At 32.3% G+C, this 26,273-nt stretch overlaps 1 protein-coding gene across 2 annotated transcripts in view; it reads left to right on the top strand.

Annotated features, from left to right (window-relative positions):
- Positions 1–26,273, top strand: part of UNC22_1 (Twitchin) — a 197,641-nt gene that overhangs the window by 89,808 nt on the left and 81,560 nt on the right. For both annotated transcript variants that reach the window (XM_051213168.1, XM_051213169.1), the window contains exons 35-46: positions 897–1,048; positions 3,976–4,091; positions 6,671–6,922; positions 8,237–8,456; positions 9,549–9,737; positions 11,456–11,569; positions 13,695–14,003; positions 14,694–14,798; positions 18,241–18,435; positions 24,738–24,842; positions 24,939–25,133; positions 25,225–25,598. In XM_051213168.1, the coding sequence (XP_051069120.1) occupies positions 897–1,048; positions 3,976–4,091; positions 6,671–6,922; positions 8,237–8,456; positions 9,549–9,737; positions 11,456–11,569; positions 13,695–14,003; positions 14,694–14,798; positions 18,241–18,435; positions 24,738–24,842; positions 24,939–25,133; positions 25,225–25,598 (2,326 nt within the window). The remainder of the gene's footprint in view (positions 1–896; positions 1,049–3,975; positions 4,092–6,670; positions 6,923–8,236; positions 8,457–9,548; positions 9,738–11,455; positions 11,570–13,694; positions 14,004–14,693; positions 14,799–18,240; positions 18,436–24,737; positions 24,843–24,938; positions 25,134–25,224; positions 25,599–26,273) is intronic.

The raw sequence follows: 26,273 nt of genomic DNA, 5'->3' as shown, positions 1-26,273 counted from the left end.
ATATACAACCCATGTCACCTCATTTTCTTTGGAAAATGTTTCGAGGGCAAACAACTAAAACCGTTAATCCTCCTACAATTCACTTAATTACAGATCAAATTAAACAATTTGATGGTAACCTAAACAACTCTAAAACGAACAGTTTTTTCTGATCGAATATCAAGTTCCAACTAATTGATGAATAACATACACGTCCAGCTGACCAATTTATTAAATGGAATTTGGTGAGGACTACTTTCATAAAATCTGTATACGGTGGCACTATTACTAACAAACTTCCGTTGATGCGGACAAGCATGAGCAGAAAGAATATTCCAATCAGGATAACGAGTTTGTAGATTCTTCAATTAGAGAAGTAATTTATTAACGTGTCTAAATGACTCAGTTAATCAACCTTCACGGAAATACGTTCAATGACGGAGATTTTTCTTATTACATACTGATTATTTACAGCAGAAATACTTTATAAGTGATGCACTAAATGGGGCAGAAATTAACATACTCTAAAGATAAATTATTCAAAATCATATTACCGTAACTGATGTTCACTGAAAGTAATCACACGACTTATTGCTACCGTTGGGAAAATTCGTTTCGACTCTATTATTTAGCCCGAAAATATACAGATTTGAGGTTGTAACTGACACTTAGTGGATATAATTTAAGCTTTTAGCATGCAAAACTGAGTAAGTGAAAATCCTATCAAGTTTCAACTATATCGAGCTGATATGTTATCGAAACTCGCCATACTACTAAAGTTTATTTAGTAGGTAATTAACAAAATCTAGTATTTTTCAGAATTGAAATAAAAAAAATATGTAATTTTGAAACATATTATGTTCACCATCATTTGGTATATTTATTTATCATAACTAACATCATAATTTTAATTGTAGAGCGAATACAGGCAATGTAACAGGTACTGAGTACACTGTGAAAGGTTTACCGAAAGGAAAAGAATTTGAATTTCGTATTGTACCATACAATTTGGCTGGTAATGGTGAACCAAGTGAACCAACAGAACTAATCAAAGTTCAATTCCCAATAAGTAAGCAGTGATAATGTTTCAATTATGAATTCAATTAAATTAACGCTTTTGTAATAACATAATACTGACTTCCGATAAAGTTAAAGTTGTTTGTCATCTTAATTGAATATCAATCACGCAAGCAATGAAATTCCTGCAATACTGGATTGATTTTTTTCTATGCACTAGTTCATTACTAGAAGTCTATGAATTGTCTTATTTGGGAACGTTGACCTAATTAAAATCTTTGTCAGTTAGTTTCAAAAAAGGTATGCTCTACAAGAAGCATTGGAGATATCGTTTCTATCCTAAAATTAACTAGCCATCATTTTGTCACTCATTGGACAGAGGTCATTTTGTGAGTAAATAAGTAATAACCATGATGATAGTAAATTTAATCCTTACTTGAGAGCGTTGGATTATTATTTCAACAATTCTTAAGATACTTCATTTACCTACAGATGTCCAACAGGTTACAAAATCACAACCTGATAATGTATATAATATGTAATGAAAACTTCAATACTAGTCACGATTATTATCCCAGTAATAACATCATTAACTAATTATTGTATAAAAATAAAACATATAACATCCAATTCAATGTCCATGATCTAGTATGTAAATTGTTATCTATCTTGAAATTATGAAAAATTGAACAACTGAAGAAAATCACATCAACTATGTCACTTTCTCTTCCCTCTGTTCTCCCCTCACCCACATCACTATTATGCATAGTAAAATGTCCGAAAGATAAATGTCTAAGATAAAATAAAATTATCTTTATCATTAGTCATTTTTCATTGAACTAACAAAAATGTAATAAACATATCCGCAAATATACATCGAGACACAAACATACGCACGCATAACAGAAAGGAGAGGGAATAGCTTCGTACGTAAAATATATTCTGAAACTTATATATCAGATATAATAAGATGACAGTTTTATTTTTGATTACGGTAAATAACATAGAAAAGTTTATTGGTTCTATTTCTAGATTTTATTGATTTCCAAATGTATTTGTTGATTCCATGCGAAATTCTACCGAAAGCCCAAATTTTAAATTTTATAACCTTTTTACTTGAATGTGTCAGTGGCCCGATATCTGATTACAGTTGAACTGTATGATGATTGTCATAGAAATATACATGTCGCTAATCCTCATATATAATTATCGCTTTAACTTGAGTTAGTGAGTAACGGAATTAAATAAGTGAAATACAAGAATAAAGTTCGAATGCGTATATTTCATACAATCGTTGATATGAGCAGACAGTCAGGGAGACGGGGAGAAGGAAATGAAGAGGAGAGTGAGGAGCGAAACTATGTGATGCACAGTGGAGAAGGCACGTGAGCCAACTCTATTTAACCGAGCGTGAATCGATATTTATAGTCACACAAAAATAAGTTACAGGCATGTGATTAGTAAGGATAAGGAATGCTTGCACATGAAAACAATCAAGTCTGATATGCGAACGATTAACAAGGTCAAAATGTGACTCAAGAAGAATGAATAAATTGGACTATCTGGAAGCTAGAATAAGCTATGTGGACTTGACATAGTAACCGACACTACAAATGTATACCGTGATGTAGAATTAAGTGATATATTCAACTCGTAATCGCGTTGGACAGATGATTGAATTATGAAAACTATGATGTATTGATTCAGGAAACATCTATATTTGTTTGTTTTTTGAATTATATTTTGTATTTTTGTGCTATTTTACCGAACAAAAATAACCTTGTTTGCTGGCCACTTGTGTCAATTTTGAAACCAGTTCATTTTGACAGATTGTGCCTTCAGACAAGTTTCTCTAGTAATCATCATTCGACCTCTTTACGTTGGTTCATACAATTTATTGGTCGATAGTTTACTACAGTATCTTATTTTTATTAAAGTGAACATTATTATCATTTTGGGTCAGTGAATGAAACAATTCTCAAATTATACCCAGTTTTAATTTTTCCTCCTCAAGTTCCTCGTAAGCAATCGACACTACCTCTGATGTTAATTCTTCAACCACTAAATATTTAATTTTGTCCTAGCACATAAATCAAACACAGTGCTCAGAGGGGTTTATCCTAGCTTGGTTACAGAAATTTGTCGGTTTGTATATGAAAAATAGTCATTCAGTATATCAATAACACTATTCTTTCTCGTTTGAAAGACCGTGAATACCATATCAAGATAGTGGAGTTTTCTCTAGTTTACTACTAGAATCTGATTTATTTACTAATGGATGTTAAGAATGGGCATCCACTTCATTAATCGAAAGAACCCAAACCTTAGTATTTAAAAGGGATGTATTCAGTCTTTCAGTTCAACCTAACTCACTAGAGTCATTTCATCTATAACTTAATTATCTAGATTAGACATACATAAGTCTTTGCTACCACTTCCTTCAGTGTACATTTCTATCCTTCCCCCTTACCATAAAATATTCTTAATTGAGGATTCATTTTCCTTAATTCATAAACATTATTATTATCAAAACCACTACATCGTGTTTTCATGGTTTGTGTTAAAGCTATTGATTAAGACCCAGGATCTTAAAGTGTCTATTTTCCTTATCCCTTTCAACTTCGTAAATGACAATTCCTAAATATTTGAAATCACCTATTTCCAAGTTAAAAACCATGACTAAATCAGACTAACGTTTTATGTCTCCTCAAATATACTGGCTAATGTACAGCAATAATCAAAGATTTATAACTGTCGGGTTCGAAATACAAAATCACTGAACAGTTTTTGTCATGATATCCCCTGGTTTAATATTAAACTATTTAAATCACTCACAAATGTATCCAGTAATCTATCATAAATACAATACCCCAAAGAAATTTATCAACATGATATCGTTCAAACGGTCAATATTGATAACCTGTATATTATGGGTCTTAATACGTTTTAATAACGTTTATTTTACTGTTCGATTATCAGCTCCACCAAAAATAGGACGTAATGTACCACGTGAAGTGACTGGACGTGTTGGAGAACCATTTAAAATTCATGTACCTTTTACTGGAAGTCCACCAGATAAAGTGGAAGTGACTAAGGTAAATTAATTTCAATAAATCCTATGCTATCTCTTTTTTGGAACATATATTTGTTCATTAAATGGTCCACATTTCCAACTTTAGTTAACTAATATATTTATGATTTGATTATAACCCAGTGGTCGAATTGCAAGTATTAGCTGAGTGATCTGAAGTCATGGTTTCAATCCCTGTCAGAGTCATGATTGGGCACTGCTGAAGAACCTTACACTGGGACTAAATGACTGCCCACTAGTGACGTAAATGAATCCACTCAGATAACTACCAAAATACAAAGCGCACTAAACATGGTAATCGTAATATATTGTGCCTAATTCTGGGTAGGGACGTTAGGGAATACTGCTGAAGAACCCATCCAGTGACCATTGATTTTCAATGCTTTTTTTGCAGATATGTGCCAATGATGAAATTTAAACAATGCTTTAGATGTATCACTTATTTAAGAATCAACCCAATAACTTTGAGCTCTTATGGAAACGCACACTTTTAGGCAGTCAAATAAATCACACGACAACCACAGATTGCGTGATCTATCTGCATAAGATTTCGTACCATAGATATTAACGTTATCATCAATCTGATCCACTTCAGAAAGTGTCAGAATATTATGTCTTATATATAAGGCATTTTTTAACTAATATTTTATCGGGAGAGGTTTTATGGAGATTTTTAGAAATTTCAGCGCTTGAAATCATGAGTCAATTGAAGCTAGACCACCATGGAAAACCTCAAATTTCGCAGGAGGCGGGATTGTGGATGCGCACTGCCGAGGAGTCACATACTAGGACGAAACGGCCATCCAGTGCTTCCAGGTTTTCCATGGTGGTCAAGATTCAATTGACTCATGATTTCAACTATTAATAATATTTTCTTAATTGAAACAAAATAGGAAAATATCTTGATGAGGGGTATATAATATTAGTATTTTCTAATGTGGAAATTTATTTTCCAAAAACTTCGAATGTAGTAATATTCACTATCACTTACCACAAGTCATGCTTTAAACTGAGCTAATTAAGAACGGAAAGAAATCTGGGTAACAATAATTATTTGACTGAATTCTTGAGTCAATTTAAGCTAAACCACCATTGAAAACCTTGTCTAACTTAAATTAACTCATGAATTCAACCATTAAAATTACTACAATCTCCATAAACCCCCATTCTGATAATAATTATTTGCATTATCAGCATTATCAGTATAACTTGTCTTAAATGATAATAATAGTTCTCAATAAAATGTAGAAAATCTAATCATCTTAGAAATCACTTGTAAAAAACATGATTACAATGAATCAAGTCGATAGTCATTTACTGAAAAATAGGTTATTAGATATAAACATAAATATAAAAGCATGAAATAACTAATTTTGTGATTTGCTATTAATTTCAGTCCTTTCTATTATGTTATTGATTATGTATGAGAGTTTTAGAAATCTGAGAGAAAAAGGAAAACTGGACCCATGGTTAAGAGATGAATCCAATGTACTGTTTTTGTCCTTAAAACTGATTTTAAATTGTATATAATTAAGACATTTATTATACAAAGTGGACTGGAGTAAACTTCTCGGAATTTTTTACTAGATTTTGTAAATGCTATTAAGAGAAGAATCTGAGCCTGACTGCTCAAAGTCTACATATTGTAAAATAGAGAATGTCATTGATCTATGTTGCCGTTTTGAAAAAGATGTTGGGTGATGTTCTGGAGTGCAGGGATAAGGAGTCAATAACAAACGACATCCGGATACAGTTCCAAATGAGCAGCTGAACTGATGTATGAATACTGAATTATTCAGAGACTAAATACATAGTTCTGAAGGATATATAGCTTCTGAACCTCTGTGAGATATTAATGTTACCGTAATTGTCTGAGTATGTCAATATGCAACAGATTTCATACAGAAAATTTTTGTAAAACCTACAGTAGCCACCATCTTATGTGCCTACACATAAAGAGTTGAACGAATGAAAATATTTTCTCTGAACTGATAGTGGTTGCGATCTCTTAAAGAAATCTTCAGTCAATCAAATTATGCCACCAGTAAACACCATATGACATTTTTAACTGATAATTACCTAGTCCATCCACTCAGAGGAGATATGCACTTGAAATGTAGGTTGTGTTCTTTGCTTTAAGCTGGCTACTTCGCAACATAACATATGCATGGAATTAACAAAAACTTGAGTAAATCAAGTAAATATCGGCGAAATGTGCCTATCAGAGGATAGGAACTTAGAACATAATACCAATGTTTATACGTATCATGGAAAAAAAACTAACGACTGTAATCAGCGATAATGGGATATTTAAGTAGTATACTGGTTATATCAGACATTTACAGCATTATCATTATAATAATATGTATAGTTTTAAGAAAAACACCGTGTATAAAGTTATGTCAGAAATTTCTTTGAAAGGACAGTGTTCACTTATGAAACCAGTTAGTGGTAGAAAATTTCAGCTAGAAAATTTGTTTTCGAATGTTTTCCTCATAGTTCTGCACTAATGTTTCCATTCTCGATTTTAATCAAAAACAACACATTTTTTTCTAATTGTAATTATTTCACCTTATCGTTAAGAATGGAATCCCTGTACCACTTGAAGGTGGTCGTTTCAAAGTGGAAATCACTCCTGACGAAGTTATCATTACGGATAAAGAAGCAGAGAAAAATGATGGAGGCTTGTATAAAATTGATTTGGAAAATGAGAAAGGTCGTGATTCAGCTCCTGTCAATGTAAAAGTTGTAGGACCACCTGAACCACCTCAAGGACCATTGGAAATTAGTCACATCAAAAATAATTCATGTTCATTAAGTTGGAATCCGCCAACAGTAAGTAATTGGATAAATCTTTATCAATATTTCCTTAGTTATAAACTGCAAACATTACTGATTAATCATAATTCCTAATGTTTATTAATATGATAATCATTTCTAATGAAAGTTAAAAGTCGATCGTAAAAGGAAAATAAAATTGGTTTTGAATCCACTTATTCATTGATTTGTACTAACTTGTTTCTAACTGTAAAGAGATTAACGAAATATAGTGAATTTATCGGTTAAGAGTCTAAATTAACTAATAGGAACGTATTATATGCATCGATCGATCGTACTAAAGAGAATTAAAAGAAAGTACATAATTTCACAGTGTTATTTTCATCTTAGCAAATGGATAATAGAAATTCAGCCATCTGTTTGATTTATGACCGCCTTTTACTTTTACAGATATTAATTACCAAAGGTCAAACGATGTGACCCTATAAATTATGACAAAGAATGTCTGATGTCAATCATTGAAAAATCCACCTGTGTATATAATCTGCAACCAAGTCACCTGTACAAATGGATTGACTAACAACATCTCGTAATCGTCAGTCTCACATCATAAACTTATGTCTAACAGGTTATTAATGTGTCCGGTCACCAAAGGACCGCATAATGTGGTGTTGCATGTTACTCATCTAAATTCTATACCTATTTATTTAAACAGCGTTATAAAAATAGCTTAACAAAACATATGACAGACGAAGCATTCTAATCTTACTAAACATTCAGAATCCATCCGTAATATTAGCTAATAACCTTTAATCAAATACGTTTTCAGATATTTTCTCTCTCAAAAATGTTAATCATATTGTATTTATTTATGTGGGTGTAATTATCGACTCGTAAATAATGTAGCTTTCCCAGATTTATTCATGTATGTCATTGTATATGTCCCTACATATCTTAGACATTATTTGATTAAAAACGTTGTCACATTTAACTAAGCGTCTTTTGGCTATCAATATTCATAGTTCACATTATACCCATCTATTCATTCAGTTAATTTATCTGTCTATAAAAATACATGAGCTACATAAATCCGAAGAACTTATACTTCTACTTTTTGATGTAAATTTATTATAAACATGCTAAGTTTAAAGAATATGTTAATTAGGATCAATACTTCACCGTCATCTTCATTAGAGTCAAAAAGCTACCACATTAGCGCTCCATGGTCGTCTAGGTGCGTTCAACTTTCCGAAGCCTTTCTGTGGCATGAATTATCGATTTCAACATATTTGAAATAACCATTTCAGAACTAGACTTATTAATTTTATTTACATTATCTTTTTCGATAATATTTAATTTCTTATTCAACAGGATAATGGTGGAAGTCCAATAACAAATTATATTGTTGAAAAACAAAATACTAAAACCGGTGATTGGAGTGTCGTCAACTCATTTGTTCGCACACCGAACTGTGATGTAACTGGCTTGGATGAAGGTAATATGTACCGATTTCGTGTACGTGCAGCTAATGAAATCGGTGTAAGTGAACCTCTAGATGCGGACAGAGCAATAGTTGCAGAAAATCCCTCAAGTAAGTCCATTTACATATATACTAAGCTTTTAACTCATGATATACCACCAAGTGATTATTACCACAAATTGTCAATCATTCAACGTCCAAGGCAATCATAAAGTAATTCATGAATACTAAGTTCTCTTGTCATAGAATTCATGAGTGTCATCTACCATTAAACTCAGAATAACTATCCAGAAGTCCCTTAAGTTCTATTGCTTACTTCAAACATATTCATTTTTTAATCTTTTGTTGAAACCACCCGCAAATCTCTTTTAAAAAATGACTACATTCCTTTTGATCACGCAAAATGTTCCTGTTTAGCACTTTTTTGATCTCGAACGTCACAGGATTATAATCTTTTCTATAAATTAAACTGATAAGATTAAATCAATCTTAATATATTTCCTGATTGATTTCATTTTCTTATTACCTGTATAAAGTGAGATTTCTAGACAAAGATTTAAAGTTTACATGTTAATTAATCATATTACCATACAGTTATCCACATCCATTAATGTATAAGCTTTATGATGTAAAAATGAACTCAAATAAAATACTTCCGCTTTAATATTTCCTCCCAACATATTAACCAACAATCCTCCATTGGAATACAAATACTGTTCACAACTTACTGAATATTTATCCCATCAACAATCTAGCTTCAAGATGACATCACTGAAATCGTATTAGAATATTTCACTCAAGGCCTTCAACGTAACAGATAGTTCGAAAAATAACTTAGAATCTGGACTATATATCTGGTTATTATATTCAAAGACATCACGATCACTTTTCTTCAAAGAAAAATTCATTCTTCAAAATACCTTTAATACTATTCCATACCATAGTTTACTAAGTAAAATAATGTCGATGAGAAATGATAGTTAAACTAACTACAAATTTCATAGATATATTTATTTCAGAGAAATATTATCCTTGATACTTAATCCTTTCAAAATTACGTAATAAATATAAGTAGCTTATGAAACATGATGTCAGCTATAGAGAAAGTAGACGTAATAAATTTCTTCTTATCATAAGTATTATTGATAATTTTAAAAAACATATATTCTACCTAATAATGTAAATTTCAATATATACTTTTAGCTGTACCTGGAGCTCCTGGAAATCTTACACCAGCAGATGTGGATGCTAATAAAGTGACATTAGAATGGACTAAACCTAAATCAGATGGAGGACGTCGTATTATAGGCTATGTAGTTGAATATAAACCTGTAAATTCGGATGAATGGCGTTCAGCTCCAGAAGGATTAGTCAAGGGTAATTCCACAACTGGTAAGTATTTATCCTGTGAAGAATAATTAAAATGTAACTGTACATATTAAATTATGCATGACAGATAAATAGTCAGGATGAATGGAAATTCCTAGTTAAATACCTTAAGTGGAAAGTGTTCATTAGTGTATTTTAACAAATTACTACTATTATTGTTAATCTCTATTTCCACGTAGAAAATAAACCAAACACATAACTGTAGATAGAAATAAGTAGTAGGTCATTTTCATATGAATCTTGACTTATCAATCAAATCTGTTAAATCTCGACCAAAATTCAAACAGACTATTATTCTAACTACGTAATATAATAACAATATATTTAAACGAATAAACATGGAGTGAAAGAGCTGCCAAATTAACTTACTACTCATCAGTATAGCAAAAAATGATTATTCCTTTAGTGAAAATCTAACAAACAGTTTGATCCAATCCAGTGTTTTGCCATGAATGTGGCCTGCTGACATTTTCAAAATAAGAATAAAAACAATTACTCGATATGACGTAGTTTTCTATGACCCTTCAGCTTATGAGAGTTCATGTTTAGATCTTTATTATAATTAGACAAATCACTCTTAAAACTGTTTAAATGAATTGAAGCTCATTGAAACCATGAACCAATCAATTTTAAGCCACTAATAAAAACCTGGAAGCACTATATGACAGTCTTGTTCTAGTATAAGACTCCTCAGTAGTGCGCATCCACGATCGCACACACGGGACTCCAAAAAAGGACCTTCGGTCTCGCGCGCGAACTCTTAACCTCTAACCACTGAGCAGTAATCCAACAGTGTTAATGTCTAAAGCCAACCAATCCACGATGTTGCGCGACGTTTTCTGTTTTCTTCGATGAGTAACTGTTTCACGCCCAACACGGTTGAACTCCACTGGTGATGGCTTCTCACTAGAACTCCAAGCATTCCCTCAGAATATTTGACGTCTTAATAATTTTGATTATTCATTAGAAACAAAATATTATTACTCTAGCTAATTCCAAAGGTAAAATTGTTGACAGAAATAAATGAATCAATTCCTAGAGAAACGGATACCAGTTACATTGTTTATTACTACTATTTATTTGGATTGGAACTAGTTAATATACCTAACCAGCGTAACTAATTTATTCTTAGTCGTTGAATAGTTATCGCATGACTAATAAAGTTATGCTAATAGATGATGACAGTGATTAGAGAAGTAATCTATGTAAGATAAATAATGTGAGTAATACATGAGAAAATTATTTTTATCCCATTTTAACTTCCCAGAATATTGATTAGACGACAAATAAAACACCAAGTCTTAAACACTTCATTTACCTACTTTAGTAGATCATTGATAGTACAATATTATATGATTACTTTTGCGATTAACGTAAGCACTAGCATTAATAAATAGTATTCTAAAACCCTTAGAAAAGTTGGACGTTATCTAAGCACAACAAGCGTCGCTAATACAAATATGTACAACATGGACTTCTGTATGAATTCCAAGGACACTGTAAATGCCAAGGTTATTAAGACGCTTTAAAAACTGATTAATAAATCCTCTAATCCAATTCAGTACATTTGAATCAAAATAATTTTGATAAATCATAAGTGTATCACAAATTGGAAATAAATGATAAACTAGTTCTCTTTTTTCCTTGATAAAACTAATTCCTACAAATTGACATTTCTGTTGGTTATATCTATATCTGTTATTATTGTTATTTGTGTTTAGTCGATGGACTTAAGAAAGGAGAAAAATATCTATTTCGAGTTTGTGCTAAAAATGAGGTTGGACTTAGTGAACCGTGTACAGCTAACCGACCAGTTGAATGCAAACCTAAATTCAGTAAGTAGTATATATTCACAAAATGAAATTTTTTCTAACAATAGAAAAAAATGTTTTTAATTAAAAGTGAATTTTATTATGTGTCTATTAATCGATGATTGTCAAACCATTTTTGTTAGCGTTGGAATACTATGAATAATAATAATGCACATTTCCATGATATATAAAGATCTGTTGAATAGATCAGTAGGGAGTAGAGACAAGTCAGTTAGGGTAGTATGATAAAAAATAATGCTGAACTTATGTTCTCAGTTTATACTGTGCCTTTTCATTTAAATTTCCAGGTAGAAATAATCTGAATTATCTGATTTTTTTTAATTTTTCAATTATGCTCTACCGAGTTAATGGTATCTATTTGTGTTACACTATTTGAAATAAGTTTATAAATCTAATTTTAACTTCATTTCCATACTTCTAACAACTTAAGAAAACAATATAGAGAATATATAAACTTTTGTAAACTTAATATTTATATGGATCCTTGATAGTTTTTATGTGGTTGCTCAGAAATGATAGAAAACTCCTTCATTTCTTAGATCTATCAATGTTTAACTCATACTCAAGAACTGGGTTCACAATTTTAAAGTTAATTAAAGTGTTTTAGGGACAAACATTTCGATGACAGCAAATTAAATACCTTTCAGTAAACAATACCAACGTGTAAATATTATTTGCTAATTTCGAAATTATGTTGCACGATGTAACAAATAGAGAAAAAGTAGTGTGTTACTAAAAACTTTTACAGCAAACTTGACTTTGTTTAGTCAAAAATCAAGAAAACTGTTTATTTAACAGAAAGGGTTTTGCAGAGATTTTTAGAAATTTCAATGGTTGAAATCATGAGTCAATTGAAGCTAGAACACCATCGAAAACCTGGAAGCACTGGATGGCCATTTCGTCCAAGTATGGGACTCCTCAGCAGTGCACATCCACGATCCCACACGCTGCGGGATTCGAACCCAGGACCTATCGGTCGCGCGTGCGAGCGCTTAACCATTAGACCACTGAGCTGGCATCCAAAGGTGTTAATATCTAACTTCAACCAATCCACGAAGTTGCGCCACCGTACACCATTGTCTTCAGTGAGTTGATATCTCACAACAGACCTGGTTGAACTCCACTGGTAACGGCTTCTCACTAGAACTCCAGGAGTATATCTTGAAGTCAGTTACTAGTGAGCAGATGATTATTATCAGAAACGGCCGCCCAGTGCTTCTAGGTTTTACATGGTGATCTAGCTTCAACTGACTCATGATTTCAACTGTTTATTTAACGTTATCAAAACCAGAAACTCTATGCATGATCAACTATAAAATCACTTAAGTTTTCTTTTAAGAAATTCCTGATGCGATATTTTGACTGTTTTATCATAAAACCTAATTAATTTTGATAGAATCTCTACGGTACATTTATAAACCAGCATGCACTCTCCTGTTTTGGTATTGATAACTGGATTGCTTAGTCTCTGTTGACGTATAGACTCCGACAAATTGCCGAATCCAAAATTTTATCATTACTATAGATACCGACTATCTATGAAATACAGATATCATATTTTCTCATTTTCGTAATTCATAAGCTTGATATATTTGTTTTGCTCATCCCACTGGTATTTAAAACCAGTTCTAACACTTCTAATATCATAACGGCATACACAATTAAAGCAAAGTATATATTCAAGGATTTATTAATATATAATTGATTTTATCACTGACATGCTGCACACTATTCATTCATAACTAATAATTTCACGCGGAATAGAATATTCACTAACTAACTAGACAACTTGATTTGGTTTTATGAACTGAATAAAATTTTATGACGAATGTAACTAGTGATATCTTATGTGATATTGAAATCCTTGCCAGAATGAAATCGATTTAAAATAACAACTGATTGAGCAAAAACTGAAAATGTGACATTCAAAGTGTTTTATATGACTTGTGAAATCTATCGTCAGTATAATTCCCAACTATCTACATCAAACAATATTATAACATTATAGTAATGGCACATGTGTTACGAACGATGATTTGTCAGTCTGTTGTACCTTATTTTTATAAAGATTTTCATTACCTATAAATGTGAAAATAGTATCACTGAAAGCAATATTTCTTTATTTTAGCCACAGCTGATAGTCCTGGTACACCTACTGTTGAAGATGTTGGGAAGAACTTTGTCGATTTAACCTGGTCTAAACCAATGAAAGATGGAGGTGCTCGTATCACTGGTTATTTAGTAGAGAAACGGAAAAAGTTTGCTACTGACTGGGAACCCGCTACACCAGATGGAAAGCCTGTTATGAATAATAATGCTCATGTTGATGGCCTTGATGACAATGCTGAGTATGAATTCCGTGTGAGTGCTGTAAACGCCGCAGGAATCGGTGAACCGAGTCAACCTACAGAATTAACTAAAATATGTCCAAAAAGAGGTAAATTATTAGTGCAGAAAAGAAATACGACATTATTTGTCACGGTTGATTAGCGATGATATTTTTAATTGTAAACCGGTTTCATTTGACAAATCCATAGGCTTCGGGAAAAGTAAAATTATTTACATATGTACATACAGTGAGTCCCTGTGCTAATTAAAATCGTGTGATCAGTGATCTAGATAATCTAGATAACAAAGGGGGAGAGAAATAATAATCCAATTACAAATCAAATAAAATGTTGACGATTATGTCATGTATAGAATGGCAGTAATGATATAAATTACGGAAATAGTAAAATAGGGTGAGAGTTATTTCACCCTAATGGCTGATATAACCAATGGAAATAATTGAATGAATATTTTACTCGGGTAGCCAAGCTGTACAAAAACCACTGTGTGTTTAATGATATTCCAAGCCTGTAAATAAGCAAAAAGAGTAAGAAAGACAAGTAAATGCTAGTCAACAAGAATCCAATTCAGTGGTCATTATGTCATCATCTTTATACACTAGTCATTGAAATACAAAATCCGACCAGTTATCAAACTCTCATTTTGACAGTGTTATGTATTAAAAATCAAACAGAATTTAATAAATCATTCTAAATATAATTACTTTAAAATGTACAGCTTTCATTGAATCTTAGTCAGATAAATATACCATGTTTGTCTTCTTTATATCTCCCTTTAGATAAGCCACAACCACCATCAGACGTTGAAGCTAAAGATATATATGCTGATAGTTGTGTATTAACCTGGAGCCCACCTGAATCAGACGGCGGATGTCCAATCATCGGTAAAATTAAAATGACCTTTATTAGATTTTTTCTAAAATAACATATCATTCATTCGTTGTAATGATTTGAACTCATATATAATTTGTTATAGTCAACTTATTCACTAATCTTCAATAATAAGTATAGATGACCAGATATAATTTATTACCCTTTATACTTTCCATTACTTTGAAGTGATGACTTCACGTTGAAGATATCATACAGCCACATGTTTAATTAAAACAACCCGTGAGCATTTGAGTTCTATTAAAACTCGATGAGAGCAACGAACCTCAGGATAGAAAACAGTTTAGGGATTTTTGGGAACGTTCTCTTAGAAGATCGATTTCGGTTGAAGGCAACTTGACATATCTGGGTATGAACCTACACCATATTGAGTAAAAGCTGGTTGTTTTAGCTAGAAAATATCACTCTCTATTATTTAGGGCGAACTGTTAAACGATAATCAATGAATAATTTATCTAATGTATGCAAAATGCATATCAAATGAAAAGTAGTGAGCTCATAAATCCATCATGACGATTCTACCTTCCTAGATATCGAGACATTCACCAGCATGAATTGTAAGTCGGGAAATATTTCAAAACAAAATCAATTGTTGAAACATTAACTGTCTATATTCATTAATAAAAACAAGAATTAATTTGTTTACAAATCTAAATCTCCCGACTTATTACAAACTTTACGAAAACAGCTACTGCCAGCACTGTTGGAAACTGCCTGTTCGATTATGACATCTGTCATGGAACTACTTAATAATAACATAATAATATACTTGTAAAAATGTCAGTGATTGTAACTTCATAACACTACCGACTCATTAGAAAAACTGATTTGAACTTCTCTAAGGCGACAGTAAAAATTATGGAAGATAAATAAACAGACTAAAGGTAGCTTTCGGTTACTATCAGGACCATATTAATCATTATAGTATAGGTGGCAATAAACTAAGCTTATCAGAATATACATTCATTTAAAATAAGTTAATATAACTGTGTGTATATGTGGTATGTTAATTGGTAAGCAGAAATGACATTTCTATAATTAACTTATTTCAAGTAAGTTACGATGAGTAACAGTTTTAAAGGTCATTATTAATCATTTTGAGAAAAATGAAGTTAGAGTATTGGAAAAAAGTTTAGAAATCGTAAATCATAATAACTCTGAAATACATTAGAAAAATGTATGTTAAATTATTGAAAAAATACGAACTTTAGTCAAATAAGATAAAACAAGTTGAACATTTCAGTAACGTAAATATAGGCTGTTGGATTGTAATACATTGGTCTGAAGGTTTCTTACTTACAGCCTAGACCTGTAGGCACTGAGTTCGATCTTTAATAGGGTTGTAGGCAGATTAAATAGTTGTCCAGGGCTTCCTGCGTAACAATAGTTTACTTCTGACATTATTTGATGACGACACTCACCTACGAAGAAAATCCCTTTCGTAACAATGTCATTTTCAAAGCACTACGCCAATCTTTATATGGAACAATCTGTGCCGTGGTTTTTTGTATGTTTTTTTATCAGTACTCGAGTTTATCAATAAATCTCATAGAGTGCAGTATATACTAGTGGATTAATTAAATAAATTGAATTTATCAATTAGAGAGTTATACGAAGTATTGAAAATGATTGTCCAATGATATTACATTAACAAAAAACATGAACAAAGTCTTCAGAGAAAACGAACAACATTAAAAGAACGGTGGTTTAAATTCGTAATTTAGCATCCCACGCATTAATTAGGAGTTTTTCAAACATCCCCCCATTTCTTTTCCCACACCTTTCTACCAGTAATGTTTGTAATTTAAAAAATGGTATAATCGGCTATTATTAGTTCCGGATATTAATAAAAGCCAACATGTTGTGCAGTTATCACATTTTTAATAACGATAAGTCTTATTAATTACCATATCACTAGTTGAGACCCAAGTTCAAACGCGGTTATAGTCAGGAGTACTTTGTTTCTCAGTTTGTTTCACTTTTACATATATAAGCGCAAAAAGATATGTATCTGGACTTATTGAGTACATGTTTCGATAACATTTAAACTAGTCACTACATTTATGCTCGTATCCTCGAAATTTATTGTTAAGATAGGGAAAAATAATCACAGTCACTTTATGTCAGCCAAAGAATATGGAAGAAACTCGAGGCATGAATAAAAAATTGATTCAACAAACTGTTTCTGTATTCACAATCTGACTATAGACTGAGTACATCTACATCATCAAAAGATGCAACTATATACTTTCCAGTAGATTCGATTAGTTATTACACATAATATGAAATGAGAGAATTCATTTGGGCCAGTATATTAAATGGTATTTTTTTGACTAGGCTAATTGCAGACCACTGGATATTGACCATTACCAATCCAAAAAGTTTTAGATGGATTGTTAATTTAGTTTTATCAGTCACCAACTACGTTTCTGTAATCATAAAGATTACTTGGTATAAAATTTTGTATTTAACTATTTAATTCTATAGAACTCGAATGGAAATATGTATTTTACCAAATGAGTAAGAAAAGATTAGATTTAATGCAAGTCGGAAATTTTGTATAATAGAACTTGGAATAATTGAATAAATTAATTGTTCACCTATCATAACATTATGGCAAAATATGCGTTAAGATGAAAAGAAGAAAACACACGAAAGAATACTGAAATATCCTTGAATCAACTGAGAATATGTGTCCTTGATCTGTCTACCCACTTTTGGTGCTAAGGATAACTTGTCTAATCTAGATTATGATTTTGACACGATAGGCTGACCGGTTTAACCTTGCGTCTAGTTCGCGTGAGTTCGAAGTGGGGTAGAGCGAAGAAAACTATCCTATCACCTAGTTGACCTACAAGCACGCGAGTGAGAGAAGTCGACTGCAATTCTACTCGATTTATTCTCACTTCCGATCTGGTTCCCGATTTCAGATCAGTGTAAAAGAGTACATGAATAAATAGATGACTAACCAGATCACAACGCACAACGATTAAGAAAATACAATTGTCCAAAACTGGAGATCAGCGTCGAAAATAGAGTAAGAAATATTACGTTTAAATTACAATAGCTTTGGAACAAAAAAGGCTATGACAGTGAATCATACATCAAACGAAAGCTTGTGATCTGTAGAATAGACTAGGGACAAAAATAAATGTTACTGTTTTACAAGCTCTAAATTAAATGAAATAACGTCTCGAAAAATAGCTGCCGTAGTTTGTCAAGGCTTCATGTTTCTCTGTTCACATCAATAAGTAAGTAATTCGGATATACTATGGGATTACGATTATATTTGAAGTCGAAATAAATTTACTCAAATGTTCTGCTAGTTATCAAGTGTTCATTTTGAAAATCATTACACAATTAAATAATTTAACTGTAAAATAACTGATATTTTGAATATAAACTACATTTTCTTAATAAAATTTGGTTTTTCAGACTATATCGTTGAAAAGTGTGATGCAACCACTGAAGTATGGGAACGTGTTCCAGCTGTAGTCACTAGTACAAGTTGTCCAATCAAAGGTTTAGTTGAAGGTAAGCGTTATCGTTTCCGTGTATCTGCTGTGAATGCTATGGGACCAAGTGAACCAGCAGAAACGAATACAGCAATTACAGCTAAAAACCCATTTGGTAAGTACAACATTAATGGTACATGTAGTGAATTATCAGTAGATATTAACAAGTCGGTAAATGAGAAGAATAAATTATTTAATAACGCTTAAACTATGAGAGCTCATTTAATAGTGTCAGTTATAAGGAGTTCTGAATAACTTTTCTTTGTTTTCGACGTTTCTAACCCATCAGAGTAATAATTGTATATCTTGCCTATACTAGATTTTAATTACATTTCCAAGTATCATATTTACGTGTATAACTCTGTTACACTAGACTAACAGTCAGGTCAGCTAACTGTCTGACATTTTCATTTACTAATGAAATTCCAATTCATTGGATTTTCATTTCTTTAGAAAAGTAAATTACAAAAGCAATTTGCACCGAGTAATGATTGACGTCACCGTAGAAAATATATATTCTAAAGTTTTAGTCCGTTACATTTTATTTACCTGATAATTATAAAGAGATTAAGAACAAAAAGTGATCATAGAAAATAGAATTCATCCTGTCTAGAAACTTTTAATTAACTAAAAACAGTCTAAATGTAGAGATAATAAAAGGACTGATATAATTTAGTTGAATTTAAGAGGGTATCTCGAAATGCGACAAAATTGGTTGAAAAAATGACATTACCGACTTGTAGTTTTAAGTTTATAAGTTTTTAACTATTCATATGTTGAAAATGTAGCCTTATATAACAAGAGAGGTTAGTGAATAAACAAATTAGCTAACTAAATGATAAAATTAAGATGTAATTAAGTCAATGAGCAAAGGTCACAGATTTAATTAAAATGAATTAGATTTTTCAGGACACCATTGTTAAGAGAAATAAGGTGAAGCAACGTTTACTATCTATTATTTATTGAATCAGAAATCAAACCAGTGGAGCTAATCCCTGTCGGGTAGAAACAATATCTACCACACTACAATCGAAGATGGTGGATCGGTTGAGGTCAGACATTAACACCGTTGGATGCCGACTCAGTGGTCCAGTAGGTTAAGCGTTCGCGTGCGAGACTGAAGGCTCTGGGTTTGAACCCCACGAGCGGGATCGTGGATGCGCACTGCGGAGGAGTCCCACAATAGTACGAAACGGCCGTCCAGTGCTTCCACGTTTTCAGTGGTGGTCTAACATCAATCAGTTCATGATCTCCGTCAAAAACTTAATAGTCTCCACAACCCTATACTGATAAATCAGAAATGTCATTTATTATTTTTAAAGACATGGCTATATACTACTTCACATGGACTATCTACCATTTCGATAGTGTACTATGTGATATATTAGCGCAATACATCTTGAACAATCTGATCACACATATACTTGTTAAGAACATCACATCCCACTGTGTTGGTTGACATTTTGCCCACGGCAATTAAGATTCCCTACCACCCATTTCTAAAAAAATGTATGGTGTCAAAGAAAAATTTAGCGATCGGTGATTGGTGTACTTGTTTTGCAAGTGTGTGCTCAAGTGATAATGAACAAACATTTTGTCACCTTTAATAATTTTGTAATTGGTCGTAAACTGTTCATCTTTGCAATGTGATTAGTTGAAATTGAAATCGTATCTAGAGCTGTGATTGGATGTCAGAATTTTGATTTTTACATTTGAAATTTAACGATAATGAATAAATCTTTTTGTGTAATCGTAGTCTTGTAAGAAATTTAGACATTTATAGGAAAAAACACCAACTTAAGTGCAATCCTACTGTTAGTGAATGTGTATTGGGATAAATTTTTGATTTCCGATCAACAATTTTAATGTCACGAGTACTTATATATATCACATAAAAAGAAAGTTTTTGGAAAAAAGCAACTGAAAACCGGTTTGAATATTTGATAATAATGATTACTGAATGAGGTCGGTAGTCAAATCTTTAATACCAAATTAATAAACAAACTATCACTAAAGTGTATGCATAGGTTTTTTGGTAACACATGGTCTGTTAGTTCGAGAAACAAATCAACATAACAATAAATCATTATGATAACTTACTGGTTGCAATATTTATAATTCAGGTGAAGCAACCGTAGACCATCATTGAATGAACTGACTTTGACAGTATATGAATGTAGTAGTAAATTTAACCGAAATAGGCACTTAATATTTAGTGAACGTTTTTTTTGTAAATGTTCATTCTTAATGAGAATTAGAAAACGTTAGATTTAAATGTGGTTAATTTTAATAGTCCATTGAAAGGGTTTATTGTGTTCACTTGTAAATTATTTGTAGTTCTGTATTTTAAAATTAATTTTTTGGTCGTAATAAAAACTAGTGTGTTTAATCAGTCATGTGTGAATATTGTTAACCGCCGTAATATGAAACTTGAACTATATCTAGACATAACGAATGTAACCATTTTTGACAAGCATTTGAAATATCAGTTTCATGAAGTGTAAATGAACAAGCCTACGTCGTCTGACTGACTCAACAAATATCTATCGACTTTAAACGTATAAATATGAATAAGGTCAACTGTATCAATGAACATTTACAATTCTATTATTATTTATTTTCCTTATTATTATTATTATTATTATTATTATTATTATGTCAATTGACAAGATTCAATTGTCATACTATGCATTTCATTGACACAAAATTTTTTGCATTTTAAATTTTCCTATAATGCTCTTCCACTTATTGTGACTGAACACTGTACTGCAAATAATCCAGACCTTTATTGAATGACCTTTGTAATTTGCAAATGTTACAATTTGTAACTATATATATATATGTCGTAACAGATGTAAACGTTCACCATTGTTAATACATTACATTGTCAAATTCATTAATGCCATGACATATTTTTGGCCTTTATAAAATATGGAAATTATGGACTTATAACTGTATAGTGTGATTGTACCAGTAATTAATAGTTATATGGGTGTGCAAATGAATACGTTGATATAATCAGTGGTTATGAATAACAATGAAGGCTTAGTTGACGATTGGACTTAATTCATACGTACGCTTAGTTCTGGTTTCAGGTACTATTAATATAAAACTGGAATATGAAATTCTTGCATTTTGTATTCATGAAACGGATAATATTCTCATTTCTTTTAACACTTACTATATGACCTTTTAATCGGATTACTAATTTCAACTTGTTTTATAATGTCAGTATCTTATTCATAAGGAATATATTTTTCTCAATTTCGTTTACATCTCTATGAGCTTTAATCACATTCATGTTTGTAACTATCTTATTATATTCACTACTAAATTTATTCACCTAACGACAAAATAACGATTTTCACTATATTAAAATATTCCTATTAAAATGTACTAGTAATAGATAGTTTAAAAATATGTTACTAAGACATGAACGGTAATCACATTATTTTACATCTAAAATTATTAGATAAGTGTTCATAAAATGACAAAATCTTGTCTGCTTTCTTAACCTTTGTATGTATTATACATTAGAAACAAGTTTACGAATACATGAGCGATAATCGCTTATGGATTATTAATATCTAAGGTATATCGAAATGCATTCGACATTAAAAAGTGCTTAATCACTTGACCTTTGCCAAAGACAAAAACAATATTGGGAAAAATGCCTTTAAATCAATTTGTGGGTGGCCCTGAAAAGGGCCTTTAATCGTTCTCGCGGTGGGACGTCCAAACTATTAGTTGGTAATGGCGCCACACATCGGACAGTGTACTGCTCGTACGTTCGGTGATGGGTCATAAGCACAGAATCTATGAAACATAGCTTCACAAGGACAGAAAACCCAACCCACTTCATCACCAGTTTCATAGGGCGGCCTTGCAAGATTACAGATGTCACACAAACGGTTCTCTTCATCTTCTTCATTTTGGATGTCCCGTTCTGTTAACTCTTCTGAGTTTATAGAAACTACGTCATCCTCGTCGTTACTTAACGTTTCATCCAAATCGACATTTCCTCGATGCATCAACGGCGTTGTAAAGTCAGCAGACATTACAAACTCCGTCAAAGGAGTGCGCAAGTGCCGCCTCAGTACCTGACATGCAGCTGGTGTCAGTCGTTCCTGAAGTCCACGCATTGCTGGCTCTTGGCCGATGTTGGCTTTTACCCGGCAATCTGATGTATATTTCTGTAATCTTGCTTCCATCCAATATCCAACGCGAAGTAGCACACTAAATATAGATCTCAGCACAGGTGTTTTTCGACTCAGTTGATGCATCTTCAAAATTCGGTGACTTGTCTCAACAAAGTTCGTATTATTGAGTTGAAGTAGCGTTGCTGATGGTCGAAAAGCTGTAGACCATTTGTGTTTTCTCGCTAATAAGTGGTCTCTGACATATCGGGCAAACGTTCCGTCCGATATTTCGATCAAGGATAATACATTGTTAAAACTACAAAATAATGTTATGTTGCTTTTGATTTACCTTTCAACCGTTTGAGTAAACATCAGGTGAAAAAATAGTTGTATCACTTCTGATCGTACCCTCTACAATTAAGGTTACTGGGTTAATGTTAATGAACGAAACACTTACCCTCTTTATAACATTGCGAACAAGGTGGACGCGACACAAGATATGGTGAGCATTGGGATACACCTGCATGATGGCAGCAGCTATTGCAGGTGAATCATCTGTCACAATGCCTACCACCTGTCGACTGTTGGTTAACCCTTGGAAGAACGACAGGAATCGAGAAATCAAAGTCGATGTTTCGCGACTTATAAATGCAATACAAACGGGTATCGCCTTCAAATTCATATCAAGGGCTACGACCTGATATAAATAGATATTCTCGTTATTCGTCTTGTATGTTCCGTCCAAACCAATAACATCACCGAAACGGTCTGCAAAAATCTTTTGATCACCAGTGCTGAAGAAAAGTACGATAGACAGTTCTCATCGTCTAATTCGTATTCGCATCGCCCACCCAAAGATGTTATGTGCGCTTTCAATTTCCCGTAATCACCTATCGTTTACATTATAAATTGGCAAATGGCTTACCAGGAATGTTCGCCTGTGAGAACACTTTGTACCGCATATTATAGATATCTTGATCAGTCAGTAGTTTCCCATAAGAATGGTAAGCATAATTCTTAATGTGGAATGAAGCAGTACCAGATATTAGCAGCGGTCGCACATTTTCAAACTGGGCCTCTGTTAACCTGCGCACCCATGAATTTCCTTGGTACCTTAGGGAATTGCACTCGTGATTGTGATGCACATTCCCACGTACAACAGTCCAGTCCACAAATTTAATGTACGAGTTTTCATTTCTGCACAAATGCGAATCTCGAACTACATAATGACAGTAAGTTGATCTTTCATAATTTGTGATAGCGGACTTCAACGCTTCAATCGATGTGAACGCAACGAGAAACAACGTTGTCAAAAAGACTTCCTCTATTTCTGTTACGTGAGAAACAACAGCGCTTGTACTAGGCACGTTACTGTCCTCCATAATGATGATTAAAATGTACTTCGTCGACAAGTACTGATGTTTTATAGCAATCCGACAAAACATAACTAACAAATTAAAAACGAACTTCAAAACTAGCCATTTCATTGGACGAAACGGGATGAAAAATATTGCAATTTTGGGTTGAAAAAACATTTTTAAAAAGGGTGGGTGGGGGTTTTTAAAAAAAAATTGCCGTGGGGCAAATGAATTTCCACTGTGTTTACCAATTTAAATGCATGTGTGTGGTCACACATACATAGGGAGGAGCAATCGTGATCTAAAAATTAGGGTGTGTGACATATACCGAAGTGGTTACAGAAACAAATATAATCAAATGATCCAATAAGAGTAGAGGATAAACATCCATCATCCTCTATTGCCAAACACGTAACTAAAACAGGTCATAAGATTGATCTTAACAGGCTTTTGTGGTATTGTATAAGGGTGTAAAAGGGCGTAGTCATACAAAAATTCAAACCCCCTTCGTGCATTCATAAACAATTTGTTCTCACCTTAAACCTACCCTGGTAATATTAGCTTATCATCCAAAGTGATTAGGTTTCAAATTGTTTTCACATTATTTTCTTTATTATCCTTATCTTCTCGTACCCTCCGTTTCTAGCCTAGTTGACCTTTTATTTTTATATATAAATGTTTTTAACAATTATATGTGTGATCAGATTGTCCGAAATGTATTGCGCTAATATATCACATAGTTCTGATAGTCTTCGTCTTCTTATTACATCATCGAAATTTATTAATGGGACTAATTGCTTTAAATATCTACCATTAGTTTGATACTTGTACTTCTTTGATTAAGGATATTATTCATCAATATTCTTATTAAGATGTAATATGAAATACAAGTTATAACTTCATATTTGATTTGTTTTCAGATGCACCGGATGCACCAGAAAATGTAAAAGTTGAATCATTTGACAGTCATGGAGTTACATTAGCATGGAAACCACCAGAAAATGATGGAGGAAATCCAATTCATGGTAAAATCAATATATTTCGAAAAATTTATTCATAAACGATAAATATCATACAAATATTTGTTACTCAAATCTTTATACTTTTCATGATTAATTTAGGTTATTTGATTGAAAAACGTACACCAAACGGAGAATGGAAACCAGCCACAACAGGATTAGTGCATGGAAAAGAGGCCGAATTAACAGGTTTAGAAAAAGGACAAACTTATGAATTTCGTGTTAGTGCAGTAAATGACGCTGGAGCTGGACGTCCATCTAAAGCGACATTGCCTCAAGTTATAAAAGATCCAACATGTAAGTTTTTTTCATTTATTATTAAGAATTTGCCTTTTAATCATTTCTGTTGTGTATAAATATACAAATTCTCATTTTCGCTTGATTTTAGACCCACCTAGTGCACCAGATTCAATTAATGTGGATAAAGTTAATAAAAATGGTGTAAAATTATCATGGCAAAAACCACGTAAAGATGGTGGAAGTAAAATCACTGGATATCAAGTGGAAAAGAAAGATGAAAATGGTAATTGGGTACCTGTGAAACAGACTACAGAACCATGTGCATTTATCCCAATGAAGGAGGGTGAGACTGCACAATTTCGTGTACGTGCAGTGAACGATGAGGGTCCAGGTGAACCGACTCGACCTACTGCACCTGTGACAGCTGTTGATCAACCAGAAGCACCGAGAATATGTACCCCTGATGATTGTGTTGGTGGTTTAGGCAGTGGAGTTGGAGGCCTCAAGGATGTTAAGCTGAAGGTTAGTTACTCTTATTTGTTCATCATAGCCAAAACTATTATATTCATTTATCTTATAAGTTGTTTGGATCTTAGATTATACTCACTGTACATTATTTCAAGAAGTTTAAATAGAAGTGTTTGTTAATTTCATAAATAAATTAGATGAAACATTTTTTATTAGATTCACTGGTATTAATTCGGCTGTAGAACAGCTCAATTTAAATATTCAGACAACGGTCCTTAATTTTCCCCTTCCGAAATAAATGTTATCAAACAAACTCAATTACTTTAAGTAAGTTTTTTAATTTAATCATTACTAGAAAACAAATAATTGCTGTCACTAATTTCAGAGCTATCAAAACTCAAAATATAATAAGTCTACTTCACAAGTTAATAAAATAAGGTTCACAACTTAGAATTATGTTATCTGTGATTAAACAATCATTTGCCTAAAGTAGTAGAATATTATCTACTATCCTCAATTGATAATACGTCACTTCCACTCCTCATTTACTATAAACTATTAGGAATCCAAGGTTTCATCTCTGAAGCAAATCATATATGAATATTTGATCTCCATATTCCTATCACACTTTAGGTTATTTATGAAATACTTCAACCATAATTTTATGTACTTTAACATGATTAACGGATTATTGAAATTTAAGTAAAGCAACTTTCAAGAAAATTTTTA

Source organism: Schistosoma haematobium, chromosome 3 (assembly GCF_000699445.3).
Source record: "Schistosoma haematobium chromosome 3, whole genome shotgun sequence".
In the NCBI taxonomy this organism is placed as follows: Eukaryota; Metazoa; Platyhelminthes; class Trematoda; order Strigeidida; family Schistosomatidae; genus Schistosoma; species Schistosoma haematobium.
Note: the sequence above shows the minus strand (reverse complement) of the source record. Positions and strands in the feature narration are given on the sequence as shown.